The 20,241-nt window shown below is 43.5% G+C and overlaps 2 protein-coding genes across 2 annotated transcripts in view; both read left to right on the top strand.

The window, feature by feature from the left end:
* The window catches only part of LOC131263545 (uncharacterized), a 34,395-nt gene extending 26,655 nt beyond the window's left edge, over positions 1–7,740 (top strand). The window contains exons 5-7 of the mRNA XM_058265757.1: positions 453–575; positions 3,262–3,454; positions 6,780–7,740. Of these exons, the coding sequence (XP_058121740.1) occupies positions 453–575; positions 3,262–3,454; positions 6,780–6,913 (450 nt within the window). The 3' untranslated portion in view covers positions 6,914–7,740. The remainder of the gene's footprint in view (positions 1–452; positions 576–3,261; positions 3,455–6,779) is intronic.
* A 2,358-nt stretch (positions 7,741–10,098) lies between these two features.
* On the top strand, positions 10,099–18,688 carry LOC131267151 (protein bicaudal C homolog 1-B). Its single transcript, XM_058269931.1, has 9 exons — positions 10,099–10,436; positions 12,851–13,459; positions 13,527–13,576; positions 14,032–14,181; positions 14,258–14,710; positions 15,248–15,358; positions 15,465–15,572; positions 15,649–16,719; positions 16,795–18,688. Exons 2-9 carry the CDS (start codon positions 13,255–13,257, stop codon positions 17,440–17,442), a joined length of 2,796 nt encoding a protein of 931 aa, XP_058125914.1. The 5' UTR covers positions 10,099–10,436; positions 12,851–13,254; the 3' UTR covers positions 17,443–18,688.
* The last annotated feature ends 1,553 nt before the right edge of the window (positions 18,689–20,241 follow it).

Genomic DNA, 20,241 nt, shown 5'->3' with positions numbered 1-20,241 from the left:
TGAGGTGGTTCGCAGTCAAACAGTGCGGTTGGGTAAACCCACTGGAAGGGAAATTCAATTTACACTTTTACGGCAGCTAACGATTTTTCTCGGCGAAAAACGAACCGTATCGTAGCGTTTCGATTCCGGTCGTGTTAACAGCGATACTTTACACACTCTAGGGTGCCTTGTTCGGGGAATGAGAGTGGAAACGTTTTTTTTCTGATCAGTTTTAACCAATTCATGGCGATTTGTTTGTTTGAAATTGAAATATCTTCAATTTACGGAAACATGGAGCATGCGAACAAACACACTGTGAATGGAAAGTTGTTTGTGACGAAAATAGAAAAGCCTTGGCAAGCAAATTTTAATTATATTTTGTGTTTGCTCAAAACCAAAACAACGAACAATAAGAAAGTGGTATACTGCATTGGGAAGATCTAATAATGCACTATTATTCCTCTAAACTTCAGATTATACAACAGTACATCAAACAGTACCGACCGATAAAGGACACCTACACTGGGCTGGACACTTCGATCCTCGGCATCAACATTCTGGTCGCTCACTCGCACTTCGTCAAGGGAAAGCTAAAGGTAAGGGTAGTGCTAAATTTTCCCCAGGTACACCGGGGATTCCGTGGAAAATTACACGGTCCACCGGGGTTTCGACAAAAAAAAAATGTGTAAACGAAGGATGTATCCAATGAATGAGAAGACAAACAAAAAAAAAGGTAGTGGAGTAATGGATACAGCGAGGAGATAGGAAAAAAGTATTTCGGTTCAGGTCGATCTGAGTTCTTGGAAGAAGCGTAGATAGTCATAATTTAAACACGCACAAAGGAAGGTTGAAACAGGTGGAAAAGATGACGTCAAAAAGTTTTCTCATTTTAATGCAAAATAGCGCTCTTGTCAGACACGCCGCGACTGGTTGATCGGTGAACGAAGGAAATTTAAAAGTATGATTAAAAATGGTCAAATATTCCTATTTCAACGAACAATTGTGCAACATTGTCGAGTGTCGACCACTCACCTACCAGATTTTGCTTATATAACGACACCCTTTTAATTTCACAGTATTTTTGACGAGGTTTGCTTAACACCAAATTGTTTTCTTTATTAAAATTATATGTATGAAGCACATTGATTGTTTTATCGAAATTTACCGACATGGAAAATTTTGTTCGTCATCCTTATCTTATTAGTTGTAGATTAAATTTCTTTGCTCTCATCCCCACTTTCGCCATGATAACTTCACAGTCAATTTACTGCTTTTTGAATTGTATGCACGAAAAGTTGCCAAGGAGGTTTACAGCCTTAGATCATTTTCCGGAAGTTACTTAGAGCTTCTACACTTAAACCAAAGCGAATTTGATTACATCATAGATCTTTCCTGTGGAAATATGACCCGTCCCTTGCCTTCATCGACAATGGTTCACGCTGCTCGAGGCGCACTCAATTCATCCGGTAATCTCTTCTAATCGCCAGCAGCTGTCACTTGCCGATCGGAGAAGCGGGAAGAAACTAAAACCAAAAGAAAATGTTGAGAGTGTAATTAATATTTAGCACGACTGGTAAATCAACCCCAAGGAGGCAAGGTTAATTGTAACCCGTACAAAAAAGGGTGTCGCCCATTGGGGGATGAAAAAGTACAAGTTTTCCACTCCACACCGGTAACCGACACCTGCAGTCGAACCGCTACAATGGCACGACCCATTGCAAATGTGCGCGGTGGAGGTCATTCTTGGAAAATTTTATCTTCGCTCCGCCGCACAGTAGGATAAGGTAGAACGATCATGCGGACATGTCAATATTTCTATTCATTACCAAACAAGAGCACGTTATTTCACTGCTTGTAGCTGTTAAAATGGGAAAATTGTATTCATATTATTATAGTATATCTCTTCAACATGCTGAAATACACATTAAATTTCGAACTCGTTTTAAATTGACCACACGTATTTCGATTTACGATTTGCAAAAATTACACATTTTTTCACTTTTTCTGCTTTGATATAGCACAGTTAGCACATTGTGCAATGTATTAGATTGATACTAAGGCTTACTCTTAGTTAACTATCTAAGTATCGTTTAAGCTTGTTACTTCGGGGGTTTACGCCTAATCAGCTCGATTTTGAACCCTTGCAAAGAAAGGTCTTGCTAACTTAGGGTCCTGATGAAAAAAGAGTGCTTATTTTATTATTACCTTTACCAAAGCAGTGCTTCGTACTTAAAATATTTAAGGTGCATAATTATGTCCCCATCTTAAGGTGCGTGGGTCCAACACTCGTAACGCTACATTACCATTAACATAAAAACACTTCGATTGGTCCGAAATGTCCGCCTCTTATCCCACCGTACAGCGGACGGAAGATAATCGAAACTGACCCGGGCTGAAGCAAAAACCCGACCGTTGGAAAAAATGTACCAACCGGACGGGATTACCAAACGTCCCGAACGTTGCATGCGGTGCCTTTTTGTACCAAGACGACCCTTTCCTTGACGGAAAGAAAAAGATGACGGCGCCCTCGTTCGTGCAAACAAATGAACTAGCGAGAGTTGAACGGAAGAAACCCGGAACGATCCGAACGGGCGTGTGAATAGTGAAAAACGGCATTCAATTCTTCGCTGGACGAATGGTGTTAATTAAAAGTTAAATTGATTCCAACAAAGGACCCTTCCGGGGGTTGGAGCGAGCGCTGAACTGCGCGGGTGGTGCTTCTTTCCGTTTCCGTAACGGAAGATGGCGCTCGTGGCGCACGATGGAATAAAGTTGCTGCATCGCTTTATTATTTTTTTTTGTTTTTGGTTTTCGTTCAGCAGAAAATTTTCCTTCCGGCTATTCCGGGTCCAACTCCATCTCCGCATGGCCATCGACCGTTACCAGAGTTACCTTTGCAGCCCCTTTGGCAACGTGATGCTCCGTGCAGCCTTTGGTCCGGATGCTACACGGAACCAACCGGATGCTGCATCTGTTACGGATGCTTTCCCGCTGATCATCATTGTCTGTTATTGTTTTGCTTCTATTAGTTCTGCGCTCCTAGTTGAATTCTTTCCGTTGCTTTTTTCTGTTTAGTCCCAGGATTAGTAGACATTGTTGAGATTATCATTATATGTTTGTCATTAGGGCGCTTTTTGTTACTCTTGTTCGATGCTTTTCATTAGAAAAAATAATGTAAAGAATCGTAATTACTAAGGAAACTCAATTACAAACGAAACGTAACTTACATGTAGTGAAAATACTTAAATAAATCAATATTGTTTCTTCTTAACCCAATTCCAGATCAAATGTCAGGCGACCATTCATCAAATTTACGACGAAAGTAGCGAATGGCATGTGGAAGAGGATCGGCCCCGAATACTGGCGACAGGTTCGTCGAGTGGCCACAACCTCAACCAGCTGTACCAGAACTCTGTTTACGATGGTGAGCAGCCGGACCAGAGTGACATGTACTTAAAGGTGAACGGATACAAAGGTGAGCAATCGCTAGCGATGGTTTTTACGGATTTAAAAATTATTTTTATGTATATATTTTATTTTGATTTCCTCAATTCGTGAAAAAAGTTGTCATATGCCTTTTTGTGTAGGTTTTAAACGCAGTGTACTAAAACTGTTCCGGCAATTTTGCAATCGTCGATTCGGCGTCCTGATGTTGGCAAACGATATTACAACCACCTTCGTACCCCGAGAAACCGGTCGATTAGGGCTTGTAAAACACATCGAATCGGCAAGATAGCGTAGCGTTGGTTCGAATCGGGAGTTTAGCCGTGCCATATCTGCATTTTATCGCCTCATAAATTCAACCACAGAAGTATGTTAATATACATTGCACTTGGGCTCCCGGTTTCTCCGGCCAACTCCGGATCGTGCGCCAAGGTTTCCACACGCTACGATCACCAAATGAAAGACGATCCCCAGCTAGAAAACTCCGCCACCAACACCAACCACAACCACGGTGGTCTCTTGCTTGCAGTTCTTCCCATGCACATCCGGGTGTACCGGGACTGAGTCCTCGGGCTGTCTCGCCCGTGCGACTCCATTCATCTTTTCAGGCCTCAAGTTCTCAACTCAGCACCTCAGGAAACGTGTCGCCCGGTCGCGGATTGGCCACCCCTCCGGGGGCTTAGAACAATATTCCACCGGCCCCTGGAATGGGACTGAAAGGCCCAGCTGCCCAGCCGTGACGTGCGTTTCCGGTGGCCCTTCGGGAGCGGCCCGCAAAGGAAACACACTGGCGGGACAAGAACGCCGGCACCGGCTGGAAAGATATTAAATATAAATCATCCCCGGAAATGGATCCCGGTACGTTCCTGTCCTCGCACACACTCGTGCGCGTGGTTTCGCACGATGTTTCGGGGCCGTGGCTTTGTCCAACGTTTGAATTTGCTCCCGAATGTCTGCGAAAGCGAGCACTGGACCGACGGCACCCAGGCTCCGGAACCGAAAATCTCGGATTCCACGTGGACGTGTACCCTCACGAAACCGCCCAAGGTCTCCAGGAAATCCTTGAGTCCAGCGCCATCGAGCTGCCACGCAGGGATACGCGCTCAGATCGTGCAGAACGGAAGCGGGAACGTGTGAAAAATGGCCGCCATAATTCATGTTTCGCTATACTCACCGATTGGCGTGGTGGCATGTCGACGCTGGAAAGGGTTTACGGTTCGTGACGACGAATGTCGCAATAAAATGCCTCTCACATGCCGGCAGCGAAGCGGCAACTCGTGTGTTGTAAATATGAATTCATCTCATTCTCCTCGTGGATATGGAGTTGGGATTGGATTGTTTTGTGGTTTTTCTCAATGAAATTGTTTCAATAAAACATATTTAATGGTGGTGGTTTAAAGGGTGTGGAATCCGTTAAGATGTTATTCTGTCCATGGGTAACTTTAATCAATTAAGAAATGATAAACAGGTCTAGTTTTCCTATTATAAACCATCAATAAAAATTATTATATCTTTAAATCACTATAACAAATTGTAATATTTGAAATTGTTTCTTAAAATAAAATTCTATATGTTGCATCCAAATACATGCATCGTATATTCATTACAAACTTCTTGCGGGAAAACTTCAGCTCTCATGGGCACTAAATTTTCCCTTCTAATTCTTTTGATAACACTATCGGATACCGTTTCATTTGATATTTTCATTGAACGGCATTACTTATGATCGAATATGAACATCGGACCCCAATCGAACGAACGTTTCGGATTAAAACGATCTCCCCGCAGACCGCAAGCACTTCCCATTCCGTTCACTAGAATCTACTCGCCCTCGTCTCGGGCGTTTTCCCTCGGTGGGCAAATCATTCCGTTACGGTTGGATTATTCCTTGCCCTTTTTACAAATTCCATAGAATTTGCAAACAAGTCCGGGTAGCTCGGCCACTACCCCGCACTTACATTTAATCCCCAAATATTCAAACAAGAAATCGGTTTCGGTCATTTGGTTACAGTTTCAATCTTGCACCTCACCGAACATCACCCTCCCAGGGGTGGGGCATTCCTCCGAGCGGGGTCCGTCTTATTCTTGCGGTTGAAATGTTCTCAATGGTAAACCGGTACCCTTCCGGGTGCGCGAGAGCGATGGAAAAGTGATGAGTACGGACGTCCGTGGAGAAGGCAATAGCTTTCTTCCAGCTCTTCCGGGTCGAGACCGGCAAACCCAGTCTCCGGGTGCTTTGTGGGCGAAGAAAATCCGGTCGGAAAACCGAAACTCATTGTAGCAAATATCGACTACCTCTGGTTCGTGGAGTAACGGCTGTGGCCTTGCGGGAGTTTTTCAAAAGTAGTGCTCGGTTGTACAAATATCGACTCTGCTTCCGTTCGCCGTCTTTCCTCACTTGGTTTGCTGTTTTTCATTGGCTGCGTCCGGTTTGGGGGTGGCGTCTGGGTGGAAAACTCATCGCCTCGGCTCGGATGCGGACGCCGATTTCATTGAAAAGCTCGTCGGAAAATTATACCATTTATGTGCCGGCCATCGACCGTCCAGTTGAGAACCGATCGGGGGTTGCCTTTTGATAGAACCACCAGGGAGGAGTCCTTCATCTCCTCCCGGTCGGTACCATTTTGGTTTTATGGATCATAAGTTTTTCCACAAGAATTCCAGGGTACATTTCCGATCTAACTATCTTTATCGTTCCGCCTCCCCTGTGCCTTCTCTCTTGAGCCGGCCTAGTTTCACGCTACCTAGGTTGCGATTCATGATCTTCACTATCCTCATGCATCTTTGAAGTTTGCTAGATTCCTTCCCCTGTAATTCAACGAATTCTTGGATCCAGTATTTATGATATGAATTTCTGGCACAAATTCTCCACTGGTCATCTTTGTGCATGTAGAAGAGAAAGAAAAAGTAGAAATAAATCCAAATGTTCTTCCATTGCTTTCAACTGGAAGGCGGAAGTAATAGCAACGGGAGGTTTCTAAATCAACTGCATTGAGGTCGTTTGTGCACTAGTTTACTTTTCCTGTTGGATGAAGGAGCGTCTCAGTTAAAAGGTGTTCTTTACTGCCAGGAGTAGGGGTTTTTTTATTGTCCGTAAACTTATTGGAAGCTAAACGGGGTTGTCGAGGGGTTGATTCAGAGCGAGTACTTCTAGGAATCTCTTCATTCTCGATGTTTTACACGGATTTTTGCTATAGCTTGAAATGTTATCATTATGAACAACTCTTTTCAAACTTGACGATACAATCGGTTTGGATTGTTTTTAAACTTAGCGAATTCAAATTTATTAATATCAAGAATTTTTTTTTTTTAAGTCAATTTGATTTTTAAAACTTGGTTTTTCTCTATCTTTTTAGCGGATAAAACACCTCCATCGTCCTCTTCTGCGGCAAAACAGGTCGGAGCGTACGTTAAGGTGGGCTGGATCGCATTCTACATCTGCACGATCTGCTCCGTTCTGCTGTACTCGTTGCGTGTCGGAATCTCCTGACTGTACAATCTGAAGGAAGTTATCAAAATCTAAATCGGGATGAGCTAAGCGACGAGTTACGTGCGAAAAACATTAGCGCTTCCGGGAGTGAATCGAATAAACGGAATTATTTTTTTTTTAAAGAGCAGTTTTACGGTACCGATAGTTCTTCGGTAGAGGGTTGTTGTTGATAGTGTCAGATAAACTGCTCAAGGAAGTTGTTTGCGGACAGGATAATGCCTTGTTGTAAGAAAGCAAAACTTGTTTAATCAGCTGTGTAGGGCAAAGAAATAGGAAGAAACACCCAGATAGTGTATTGAATAGGAAAAATCTAGAGTAGCCAAATTGAATACAAACTAAAACAAACTATAGTACATAATGCAACCTTTCTAATCACTTGGAGTGCTGGATAAATGGTTTATAAGATCAGTTTGGATAGAGTGTATAATTTAAACCAGAAGTACAGACAGAAGTATAATCACCAAAGGAATGATGAAGGAACAGTGTAGAATAAAATGTTAAGAAAGACGTGTAAATAAAATAGTACTATCGTATTTGATTGGTATCTGTAAATTGTTATCGTCGTAGATTTTTGAAGCAAACGTGCCCAAGAAATGCCAAAAACGAATATTTAACAAAGATGTCATTTATTTCTTAGTTAATTTTTCCAAACCAAATCTGTTTAGCAAAAGATGTTGTAAATAGGTATAGAAACTTAAGAGAGGCTTTGGTTTTCAGTTAAGAAAAAAGATAGCAGTTGAAGCAATGATGTTTTGATGTAATAATTGTGCAGTACATCAAGAGATGAAAGCTTGGTACATTGAAGAAATAAAGTTAGATGATAAATTTCTAATAGTATGAAATAAAAACAACTGAAATGGATTATATTGATTTTTTGTATGGTTTGATTGACGGTTTTGGTGAACAATGATTCCATTTTGACTTTGTATGAAAGGCGTAATAATAATAAAATCAAATTAAAGCAAATAAGCTTTTTACTTTAGGGTTTTTTACAAATTATTACCACGACTATCATGAGGTTTGCATCTTTCATATTGACAAATTCATTTGTTTAAAAATCCAAGGCATACCCTTTAATATACGTAGTTTGTTTTTCTTCTAAAAGCAATGAAAAACAATAGCTTTACATGTCCATTATGTGCATAAGTAAAGAAAAGAATAGTTACACATTTTTATCTAAAATTCTTATTATTGATCGAATTTCCCACATATTCCCAGGAAAGTTTGAGAAAATTCAATTTGATCCTTTAATTGAGCGAAAATCACATAAATCAACAAGAGCATTTTCATCATGTTTTTCGACTTGGTACGTTGGCGACTATCATATTTCCATATTTTATCAATTTAGTGTACATAGTGCTTGATTATGTCTTCAATTCGTTCGTGTTTTCCTAGATGTATCTTTAAGCGTTGAGGTTTTATAGAGAAAGGATCCGTTATCGCTCGTTAAAAATCACAGATATCACGTTGAAGACAGATTCAATTTATCTACGGCTTAAGAACCGGCCACTGTTCAAAATGAGCGAAACAATGTAAAAGACAGAACGGCCAAACGGAGAATTGCTTTTGCTATGTTTAAAGCATTCTCTTGTCCAGGGAAGTGAGAAGCTCCCGAATCCATAAAACCAAAACCGCTCCCATTTCAATGTACCATCTCGAGGAGAAAGATTTAGATGAAATATTACCTCGTTATGCTGATTGTCGTTGGTCCCCAGGATTCTCAGTACAAATATTTCAATATGATACGGAGAACGATTTGATGAAAATTGTAGAATACATCCCCATGCTTCTTCCTTGTCGTTTCTATTCCTCCACGACATAGGTTCTTTTTATAGAATAACATTTTACGTATGCAGAATGAATGAAATGGAGTCAGTGATGCATTATGATTATGAAAATGAATAATGCTTGGCTGCAAATAGTACTTGTGCTCTTGAAAAGCACAAGAACCATGAAAAACAAAAATAAATGTTGCTTTACTAGGCAATAAATCATTTTTTCGGAAAAAACAAACGATTTCCACATGTCCAATATAAGAAGTGTCAAATGTTTGATATGCAATGAAAAACTATCCATTGTTAGTAGCACGTTTCAAAGTTGTAACATTCAGTCCTTGATGTTTTTTGCAATATTGCTACCACCCTTTCATGCAGTATTCCAGTTCAAATTCTGTCACATCCACCGAACACAGCACTTATTGGCCATCAAAGTTCAATCGGCTGCATAAATCTGTAAAATAAAACGAAACAAAACCTTCTTGACACTGACGCCCATAGAGAGGGGAAAATGTACCGAGAGTTAATTAAACTTGCAGCTCGCTCAAACGGCTTAATCAAAGTGCAGGCTAGAATGACACTTCAATTAACAAGCTGTCGCCAATGAACGGAAGGTGACAGGCGATTGTGTGGATCTAGTTTATGTTTTTCCTTTTTTTGAATCCTTTCCCACATCCTGCCCGTGTATCGTGTGTTCCGGGAGAACCTTGACGTGATGGTAGGGTCGTCATACAAGCACCTGTAAAACCGGCGATGATACGTTGAGTACGCCTGTCGTTGTCGGTCCTCTGAACGTTGTCCTTACAAGAGGCTCTGGTGAAAGGTTGGGGTTGTTATATCGTTGGTCCTTAGACATATTGAGTTATTTCATATCAGCGTTGTAACACGTTCTTTTCTATTTCTATTCACTCTCGGCAAGATTGCAGTTGATGTAGTTTTTTGCACGAAACTAAGGGGCTCGATTCGATTATCCATTTGTCTGGCAATGTAGTATGAATTGATGGTTTTAGCCAGTGCACATTTACATGTACAGATATTTTTTAGATTATGCAACTGAGCAGAAACAATAATATACTAAAAAACTATTTAAATTGTTGCAAATAAATTATTTGTTTCTCTTTAGCAATCATATTGGCAACCCTGCTGATCATTCCTGTCATTTTGTCGATCAAAAATGATCGATCAACTTCCATTTGGTAAAACCATTTATCACATTCAAGCCGCTGGATGTTCAGTACGACCGTCAAACGCCAGCGCCATTATCTACCAACACTATTGATAACGATCTGGCTTCCAGGCTTAGCTCTCCCTCTCGGATGCTGTTACTAAATAATCCTCTCTTCAATCAGGTATTGTGCATGCCTTTCATGGGATATCAGTCGTTCGAACACTCAGTTCGAAATTGATCGCCAGAGCGATCGCAACTGAAGACATTTAATTCTTTTTTGATACCGAACAAATTCGTTGCAAAGTTTAAACGAACGTACACAGACCGACCGACAGTCACACGCCGTAATCTCGTTGACTCGATGAAGACTTAGACGTACAATAGTCGGCAAGAGTGGCGATCGTTGAACGATCGCTTGTAATATCAATTTTGCGCAGGGCGTTCCTGCATTACATTTACAAAAGATTGACCAAGAGGTTTTTTTGGTGCGCTTGAGTTTCCAACAGCTACTTTCTGATCCAGTGTTCAGCAGCAAATACCGCCCGATCAAGTGCATGGAATAACGTATAAAACGGAAGAAGTGAGTATTTCATGTTCGTTTAAAATGGTGGTCGATTTTATATGTCAGTGAAACCGACAAAACATTTTCAAAGTTACGATAAACGACTATTTTTACGTTAAATGGAATGTGTTGCAAAAAAAACGTGCTACGAAAAACAAAATCTTGCCGATGCAAAAGTGTTAATGCACGCTTGAGAAAGTCACGTAGACGTACGTGCAGTGGTAATGCAAGAACAAGAAAAAAGGGTCCAATGTAGATCCTTCCACCAACACCGAATACTCAAAGCTCACCAAAAAGACAAGAGTGTATCAATTCAGCAAGTGTGCGTCAACAGTTGCGAAGTAATTTATGTGTAGAAGTTTGTTTTCCTGCTGGTGTCTCCAAACTCAAGGGTCAACGTTCGCAGGAACGGGTCAACGATCTGGGCAGCTTGGATTAATTTCTAGTTTAGATTAGCTTAATGGCCTATTTGAGAGATATTTTGATGATGATTGTGTTGAGATGATTTTGATTCAAAAATTGATGATTCATTTCACGCCTGTTTACTATTTACCAAATATTATACATAATTAATTTTAATAATTCATATGTATCAACTTAAAATCATCAACTCATATATTTAATCTTACATAATCCCCAATATTTGTGTGATGAAAAATTATTGCTACGCTTTTTTCCTGTTACATTCATTTTTATAGGTGATCTTTAATTTGTGACGCACCCTGATCGATCGAAAATGTATAAATCATTCATACACTCTTTCTACATTCGAAAAATATGTTTAAATAGCCATACGGAGTAACTAGTTTTAAAATGACCAATTATTTGCAATGCCGGATAAAACATGGTCACCTAATTGTTCATTTTATCAAATGTAGCTATCTGCCACAAGGAATGTCCTCCATTTTGAGTCAATTTGAATATTGTTAAATTAATTTGAATATTTCGAAGTTTGTGATTTCGTTTGTGGAAGACAATAATTTTGGTTGAATTACTTTCTATTGGTTTATTAAAAACTAGAAAGTTATGGGCCAAACATTACAGTGTTTAATAGTCAAGCACGGAAAATGAATGAAAACCCACCCAGTGTGTGTTAAATGGTATAGGCCTTCAATTATGGCCGATCGACATATGAGTCATCCATAGCGCTAATTTCTCATTGGCTTCGGAGGATGTACATTTTCGTGCATCCTCAATACATGGCATTCATCATACAAGCATGTTACTACAATTGAAGATACAATCGACCGCATACAAAAGGAAATGAGATACCAGAAAACAAATGCAATTGCCCGACGCTGATTTTGAATCGATGCGTCGTCGATCCACCGAGTGACCTTTGGACCTGGACCGGTCATTAATTACTCACAAATAAGCAAATAAATCTCAAAACGCCGCTTCAAAACCGTTACAAATTGCCCCGGTCGGTTATTAGTCACTCGTTAGCGCCTATCATATCTTCCTTCCTTCCTTCGTCGTATTCCAGCTCGTATTCCACCATACGGTCAAGGGACGTCCCGGTATATTCACAACACTATTCCTACTGTGACGCCTACTTTGACCGTTGGCAGTGAACGATGTTTCACATTTGGCACTCGGTTGGAAAGGGTAGCATAGCATCCCAATCTTTTCCGAAGGAAAGAAAAGGAAAACGAATGAAAACCCGGTTGGCAGGACGCAAACACCGTAATGGACGTACGGTTGGCGAAAAACAAGCCCTTCTCTGCTGAGTGGGTGCAAGCGGTATGATTTATGTGTTATCTGATAATCGCTATCGCGCCCGCTGGGCTCAGTTTATGACGGGGTGATTTTTTCTTTCACTTTCTCCACGGCCTGCTGGATCTTGTGGCGAATTTCCCAACGCGATCGGTCACGCGATGATTTGTTTTTGAGCGCGTCGAAAGCCGACAGGCTGCGAAAAGGATTAAAAGGGCTGAAAAATGGCACCCACTTTTCGGGGATGATATGTGTGTTGACTGTTGTGTTTTTTCGTCCAAAAGCACGGACGTCTAACATCGTATCATTCGGGGAAATATTTGATACAGCCAAAAGTTAGCGTGGTTTTTGTTTCATCAAATTCAACGTGTTTTAAATCGCAGATTTTAACACGATCGCGTTTACGTGGCTTCAGTTTCCAGGAAAAAAAACTTTTAAAGGTAAACTGGAAAAACTGTGTATTCTGATGGATCAAATCGCAAAGCCATTTAAATGACGGATGAGCGAAAAACAAATCCATGTTACAAGGCTCAACGTTAAGGTAAATAGGAGCATCATATTTCATTTCGTTTTATTTCTACCGTCAATCTATAAATTCCATTGCGATTAAATCGCTGCGTTGGCACCAATGAATAGGGAAAAAAAGAATAAAAACCACTATGGAATATCATGTTATTTTGCTTTTAATATCCGGTTTGTTTCCATTTTCTACGTAGCCTGGTCGCGTAACGAACGTCCACGTTAAAATTGTTGACTGCGTTTTTGATGATTTTGACCACGGTTTGATGGACGTCCTTCGGAGGATAACAGCATAACGACTACAGCAGACGTCATTCACCACCCATCAACCTACGGCCGGGTGTTCAACGCAAATTCAAACAAACTAGGCTGGCCCTAGTGTTAGAGCCAGTAACAAGGAAGGCAAGAAAGCAAGGAGACAGCCAGTTATTTGGTACAGTTTTTCATTTTGTTTCGAAAAGCATTACTACACGGATTGTAACGAAAAGCAGCAAAGTTATTGACACGACAAGACAACGTCGTTTGGGCGATACGCAAGTTTAATTTGACCGCGCGGAAGGCCGGGAACAGCCGTGCGTTTAACCCGGGGGACGGAGGAACAATGATGGCATCGTGCTCGTCCTTCGGCAGGCACATCTTCCTGAACGGTGGACCGCCGAGCGAAACGACGAGTGAAATCTCGTCGGTCGAGAGTGACTGGGGCGATCTGCGATCCATCGCGGCCCAGCTCGGTGTCGCCAATCCGGACGATCTGCATGTCGAGCGGTTCAAGGTGGACCGACAGAAGCTGGAGGACATGATAAAGGGTAAGGGTGGTTGAAGCCGATATCCAAAGCGGATGGTGAAGGATTTAACGAAAGTTTTCCGTTCCAGTGGAAACATATTCAGAGGGAATGAATAGTGCCGAGGAATTCTTCACGAATGTAAGTGTACCACTAAGAATAGGTGAACAACATTTCCAAAATGAGGCTTTATATCCACCGAACTTTTTAACTTAAATTAGACTGAGCTGGAAACTAAAATGAACTGGAATCTGTACGACTTGGACCAGAAAATGTCTTCGAAGGAAAAAATTCAACAGTTGATATTTTTTACTAACTACAGATTTTTTTTTAGATTGATTATACGATGAGCTAGCAACTAATTAGAAAAAAAATGAAAATGAAGGATAATCCGAAGTCTACTAAACCACGAAGAATGAAATTTGAACCACCATTTTGAAACTAAGAAAATTGTGACCACCCGATTTTATTAAATTGCATTTGGATTTTTGAATAATCAATGAAACATCAACCCGGTTCTGTAATTGCGGCACGTTATATGTTGATATTTGCAATTTGATTACTACTGTCTTGTTTGTTTTGTTTACGTTGAGTAGGTCATGAAGGAAACCACCACCTACGTTAGCTGGCCCTGCCGGTTGAAGATTGGCGCGAAGACGAAGAAAGATCCTCACATCAGGATCGTCGGTAAGATGACGGATGTACTGCGCGCGAAGGATAAAGTCATGAGCCGGCTCGACTCCAGGGTACGTCGTTTGCAGCATGCGGTAGGATAATCTGTTTGCAAAATAGTGATACTGATTTCCCATTCCATCCCTACAGGGAAGCCGTGTCATCATGAAGATGGACGTATCGTACACGGATCACTCGTTCATCATCGGGCGCGGTGGGAACAACATCAAGAAGATTATGGAGGAGACGGCGACGCACATCCACTTCCCGGACTCGAACCGCTCGAACCCGACCGAGAAGAGCAACCAGGTGTCCATGTGCGGCAGCATCGAGGGAGTCGAACGGGCACGATCACTCGTGCGCCACTCGACCCCGCTACTGATTTCATTCGAGTTGCCCATCCTGGCTCCGGGCAAGACGCCTCCGGACAACGATACACCGTACGTGAAGGAGGTCGAAGCAGAGTACGGCGTCCAGGTGATCTTTTCCACCCGGCCCAAGTTGCACTCCTCGCTGGTGCTGGTAAAGGGCTCGGAAAAGGAAGAGCAGATGGTGAAGGAGGCCACCAGGAGGCTAATGGATCTGATGTGTGAGAACATGGCGGTAAGTAAATGAACAGCAGCTGCATAATGACTTGGATACTTAGATTGAAAATGATGATGATAATTATGATGTAAATTCCATTTTTACTTTAACAGATACCTTTCAATTTTACGAAAAAGGTATTTTGGTTGATAATTCTCTTACATTTCCTGTAAAATCCAGCTCGCTAAAACATTATTTTCATAAATTTCAACATTTTCCATTGGTTTATGGTAGTTTTCTATAATTACGGTAACACAAGAAATTGAATCCAAGGATGCCAAGCACAGTAAAATATTGTCTCTCATTCTACGTGCTTCGTCGACGATGTCAGAAGCGATGCATTATTTAGGGTTCGATTTATTCAATTGCCTTAAATGGTTCATTAAGATTTGAACTTCGCTATTGTCTCTTTCAAATTATGTATGCACAGTTTCTAATCTAGTATGTTTTCCCTGAGCACTACCGTTCTCCGTCTTTAGTTGGTATTGATTTTCTGGTCCAAGGAAGCACCGAGTGCCGCAGTCATTCGTCTGATGGTAATAAATTTATTTACAGAATCAAATACCGGTCCAGATGCAGCTGGAAATCTCGACCCAGCACCATCCGATCGTGCTTGGGCGGGCATCGAGCAATTTGCGGGAAATTATGAACCGAACTGGAACGCAGGTAGATACGCTTTCCTTTCCCGACGGGGGCTCTTTGCAAGGAAAGGGCAAATGTGTGGTGAGCTGAGTGCAGGTGGAGTGTTTTAATATGTTTGTTTCGTTCGTAGATAATGTTCCCGGACGCAAACGATGTGAACATCAAGCCAATCAAGCGTTCCCAGGTGACCATTACCGGTACGATTACCGGTGTCTATCTGGCGAGGCAGCAGTTGATTGTAAGTATGGCCTGAGGACGGGAATAAGTGGAGTTCTATCGATTGGTAATTTAATGCCACCGCACATTTATCACAGGGAAGTCTACCGATCGCGCTCATCTTCGACTATCCGGACAACACGGTCGATTCGGAGGAAATCACCAAGCTGATGCTGACGCACGACGTGTTCATCTCGGTGCGCCAGAAGTCTCGCCAGAGTACACTCTGCATTGTTATCAAGGGCATCGAGAAGTTCATTGCGAATATTTACGAGGCGCGCCACCAGCTGCTGAAGTCGACCGGACCGCGAGTGATCGCTGAGGTACCCCGGACGTACTTCGGACCCACCGAACACCCACAGCAGACGTCCCAAAACATCTCGGCATTGCTGGCCGGGCCCGTCGCACCACCGTTCTCGCCCCTTTCGCCCATCAATTCTATGCCGTTTGTTGGCTGGCCGTCGCCAAGCCCGGCACCGCTCGGGCCGTCGACCGAGTTCGCGTTCAGTCACATGCGCGGCCAGTTCCAAAACTTCCACATGGCTAAACCGACGTCGGCCCATTCGCAGCTTCACCCGTTGTCGATTCCACCGGGGCTGGATAGGGCGTTGGTTGGAGGGTCCGGGAATAAACCGTCGTTGCATTTACCCAATCCGCATCTTCTGTCGGTCCCACCAGGACATGGTGGTGGTGGAGGTGGCGGAGGCGGTGGATTCCTTCATCATCAACAACATCAGTCTCAACTTCATCAGCAGCAGCAACAGCATCATCATCACCATCAGCAGCAGCAGTACTCACTCCATCAACGAAACACGCAGCAACATCAGCAAACCTCGAGCGGAAACGTAGGTAATCTCTCGAGCTCGACCACACTCACCGCCGGCAGTCAGAACAACAGCCACAACGACATCCACTCCAGTGGATATCAGAGTCTGAACTGCTCCGGCAGCAGCTCGCTGGATCAGCCCTTTCAGGCGAACTCGTCGACAGCCGGTTCGTTGTCGGCGGTTTCATCCACTTCGCTCATCAATGGCTCGCCTGATCACCAGAGTCCGAGTGTGTCCGGAGCCGGTGGGTTGGGTCGTTGCCGGCACGTCACCTGTACGCCCGAGAGCCCCCAGTTCCCATCGGACGTCGAACAACGGACTCCACTGGCATTCGATCAGAAGGTTAGTATGTTCCGAAAGCTTCCGGAGATGTTTTTTAAGGTACGTTTCTGCAATAACAACCACTTTCTTCAACAGCATTCGATTAACGAGACGTTTTTGTTTAACCTGGACCCGCGAGTTGTGGCCGGATACAAAGCGATGCACATGTCACCGCAGCAGGGTGAAATACGCACACCGACACTTTCGTGGCAGGGTTTGGGCTTGAGTCAGTCGACACCGGCCCCGCTCGAGGGGTGCGATCTAAGTTGGGGCAACTCGTCGTCTTCAAGCAGCGGTGGGGGTGGCGTCGGCAGTGGGGCTGCCAATGTCAGCACGAGCAGCAGCTCCAGCAGTGGACACAATGACTCGAGTCGCCACAATATGACGACCACCATGATCGAGGTGACGCCACGACATCAGCGCGAGCAGATGGCCCAGTACAATGACGTCACGACTATCCTGACCGGGCTTGGGCTGGAGCACTACATCAAGAACTTCATCAACGGCGAGATCGATATGACCGTCTTCCAGACGCTCACCGACCAGGATCTGCTTAATCTGGATATCAAGCCGCTTGGGGCACGTCGCCGAATACTGATGGCCATCCACGACCTGTGCGCTCGCCAGGGCAATGGGCTTTTCGGTGGCTCAGCCCTCTCTCCATCGGCGCTGCCGTCATCGTTATCCCGTTTTTCCGGGTCCGCCGCACCCGGCGCGGAACGACGCAGCTCCAGTGGACAGTAGACGTGAGCTGCTCGAACCCAACGAGATGGAGACGCGACCGTGACGATGCTGATGTCTTGTGATATAACTCCGGCTCCAGCACGATTCGGAACAACAAACATGCATGGAATGAAGGCGTTCGATACCTCCCTTTTCTTCGAAGGGAAGAACTGGTGGTGCTTTGGTGCCTATAGATTGTATATAATTCCCGCACCCCGGAAATGAAGGGGAAAATTAATTAAACTCTCGTTTAATTAATCGTTTCCTTGCAACATTTCCGCCAACGCTTACAGTGGCCTGTCACTGGGGCCCTGATCCGGCGATAATTGGAGCATTGAATCTCGTGCCACACGGACTCTTGGTGGATTCTTCGAAAGCAAAATAAAAGCATTGACTGCACTTCTATGCACACTGCATCGATGCTTCCGAGTCCGGAATCGGAAGCACACGTCACGCCGTACATGACGCAGCCGTTGCTCAACTGTCGCATCTGTGTCGGATCAAGTGGAAGCGGAAAATTGTCCATCGAGCCAACAAAAGAGACCGCACGGCATGAGGGGTACTATGTCGCACACGATGCCGACCCGATTTGCTTCGGTTCAATTGTAGATTGTGCGAAATATCCCGGCCGGACGGGCAATCTGTCGCAAGACGGCCACTGGACCGCCACTGCGGACCGAAAAGTGGACCAAATGAGACGAAAGACCGCAGAACGAGCACAGAAGGCACGCGGAAACAGGAAGCCAAGAAGTGGCGAGTCCCGAGCACGCCCAGTACGGACACGGACCCAAATGCTACCAGCTCGGCGTGCATCTCGCCTACCAACCGGCGGGCGAAGTGCAGCAGTACAATAATTGCAATTAAATGGAACTGCAAAATCCGCCCTTAATCCTGTTTGGAAAGTGGTGGCCACCAGCCAGGCTGCAACCCGGTGCTACGCTTTCTTTTTTCTTCCAACGGAAAAAAGAGAACCAACGCTTTTAAAAAGGACACAAACTGACGTGCGGACATCCAAGTTTCTCAAACAACGATACTACATTCGACTAGGACAAACGTAAGACAGTGAGGTTAAATCCGCCAAGAGAGACATGTGTTCAACTGTGAGCTTACAAACATTCTAAAGCCAATGCCCTCCCCTGAATCCATTATCGAATCGAACCTTCCCTTTCCTGCAAACCCAAAATGACGTCATAAACGTCAACAGTGCATCAGTCGCGAAGAGATTTAATCGTTGTCTCCATCTCAGCAAGCCTTTCGCATGGACTCCTCGCACACACCTACATTTACTAATTGCATGGCTTTCATCTAATTGCATTGATTTTAATTTTGAATAGAAACAAACTACACACCCCCATGCTCCTCTGTTAGTGTGGGGTAATACCCCCCCCCCCCCTCCCCCCTCCCTGTTCCTATATCACCCTCCAGCACAGGCAGTCAAGTCGAGTGGTCTGTGTTGAGCATTTTAAAATAATTTATTTCATTCCTTCCGGCCAAACGGCTTTGTGCATGCCTTTCAAAGGATACCTGTTCGTTCAGTTTTCCTTTCTATACATTCCCCTTGTCCCCCACCTCCCACGAAATGAGCGTTTGCAAGACCGACTCTTTCCTCACCCAAATCGCAAGGAATAAGTATAAATTATAAACTTTCCCAACCCGTTCATGCGGCTCATCAACTGCCATGTTTCTGCTTTATGCACACCACGCAAGTCAAGCCACCTCGGGATGGAGGGGATAATCTTTTGCCGTTTGTCTTACAAAAAAAAAGAAGCTATCAAACCACAAGAACATCATCACCAAACGAAGACTAGCGTGTGTCTCGGGTGGACTAGGAAAATCAAATAACAAACTCGCTGAATCGGGCCGTTTCCGGTGCGCCTGCTACAAACGCGCCTTCAACTAGACAACGTTTCTGTCGGAACAGTTTTCAAACGCAGCAAAGGCGCTTTTTCCTCCGAGTTGCGAGAAAAGCATGCTCCTTTCTAGGGGGTGAAATCCCTACCCCGTTGTCGGAATGCTTTGTTGGCCGGAAGTGTATATCCTTCTAAAAATGCTCACCACAATGCTGCTGCACGATGCGGCGTGTGCGAAATGTGTGTAGTTTGTGCCCATGTGTAGTTCAAGTTTTCTTTTTCATTTTTCATTTTATCCATTTCAACTACAAATTTTTCTATGCACGAATATTATTATCCTTCGCACCCTGTTCACCCACCCCCATCCCCCAACTCCCTTCCCTCTAGGTTAGTTTATCGAGTTTTGCCTTTCGCTGCGTGAGGCTTTTTTGTTAAAGTTACGTTTTTTGTGCATGCATATCCCGTAGAATATTTCCCACCGGTTGCATGGTAGTCGGTTACTTACTCAGGGAGCTAGGGAAACGGAGAAAGAAAAAAAAACGATTCGCAAACACTCGTTAACCAGTAGGTAGGATACAGAAATTGTAGAAACAATTGTTTTGAAATATATTATACATATAAAATTGCATGTTTAATAGCAAGCGAACGTTGATATACATTTTTTTTAAAGATCGTGTCTTTTTTATATTACTTTTAGTCTGTATTCAGAGAGAACCGGACAGTTTAGAGTAAATCTCGTAGATCTCAAAACAAGATGGTTTTTATCCACAGATGATGGAACGATTTAATTAGATACTTACTGACCGGACTTTTGTCTTTTCCCGCCCGTTGTTCTTCGTAAAAGATCTATTCTTTCCACGAAGCACGAACTGCTTTCCCAGATCCCGGATTAATATAGTTTCCCTAGCGCGGAAACTAAAGTAAACGGCGCGCCACAGAAAGATGATGTCTTTCTTCGTTGTCTCCAGTC

The sequence above is a fragment of the Anopheles coustani genome, chromosome 2, assembly GCF_943734705.1.
Source record: "Anopheles coustani chromosome 2, idAnoCousDA_361_x.2, whole genome shotgun sequence".
Classification (NCBI taxonomy): Eukaryota; Metazoa; Arthropoda; class Insecta; order Diptera; family Culicidae; genus Anopheles; species Anopheles coustani.
The sequence above is the reverse complement of the archived record's forward strand: the minus strand, read 5'-3'. Positions and strand labels throughout refer to the sequence as shown.

Excerpts from the sequence above, each read along its gene's own strand:
- LOC131267151 (XM_058269931.1), top strand. The coding sequence starts at position 13,255 with ATGATGGCATCGTGCTCGTCCTTCGGCAGGCACATCTTCCTGAACGGT. Across the intron at positions 13,577-14,031 it reads CCGAGGAATTCTTCACGAAT|GTCATGAAGGAAACCACCAC; the intron begins GTAAGTGTACCA and ends TACGTTGAGTAG. Across the intron at positions 15,573-15,648 it reads TGGCGAGGCAGCAGTTGATT|GGAAGTCTACCGATCGCGCT; the intron begins GTAAGTATGGCC and ends CATTTATCACAG.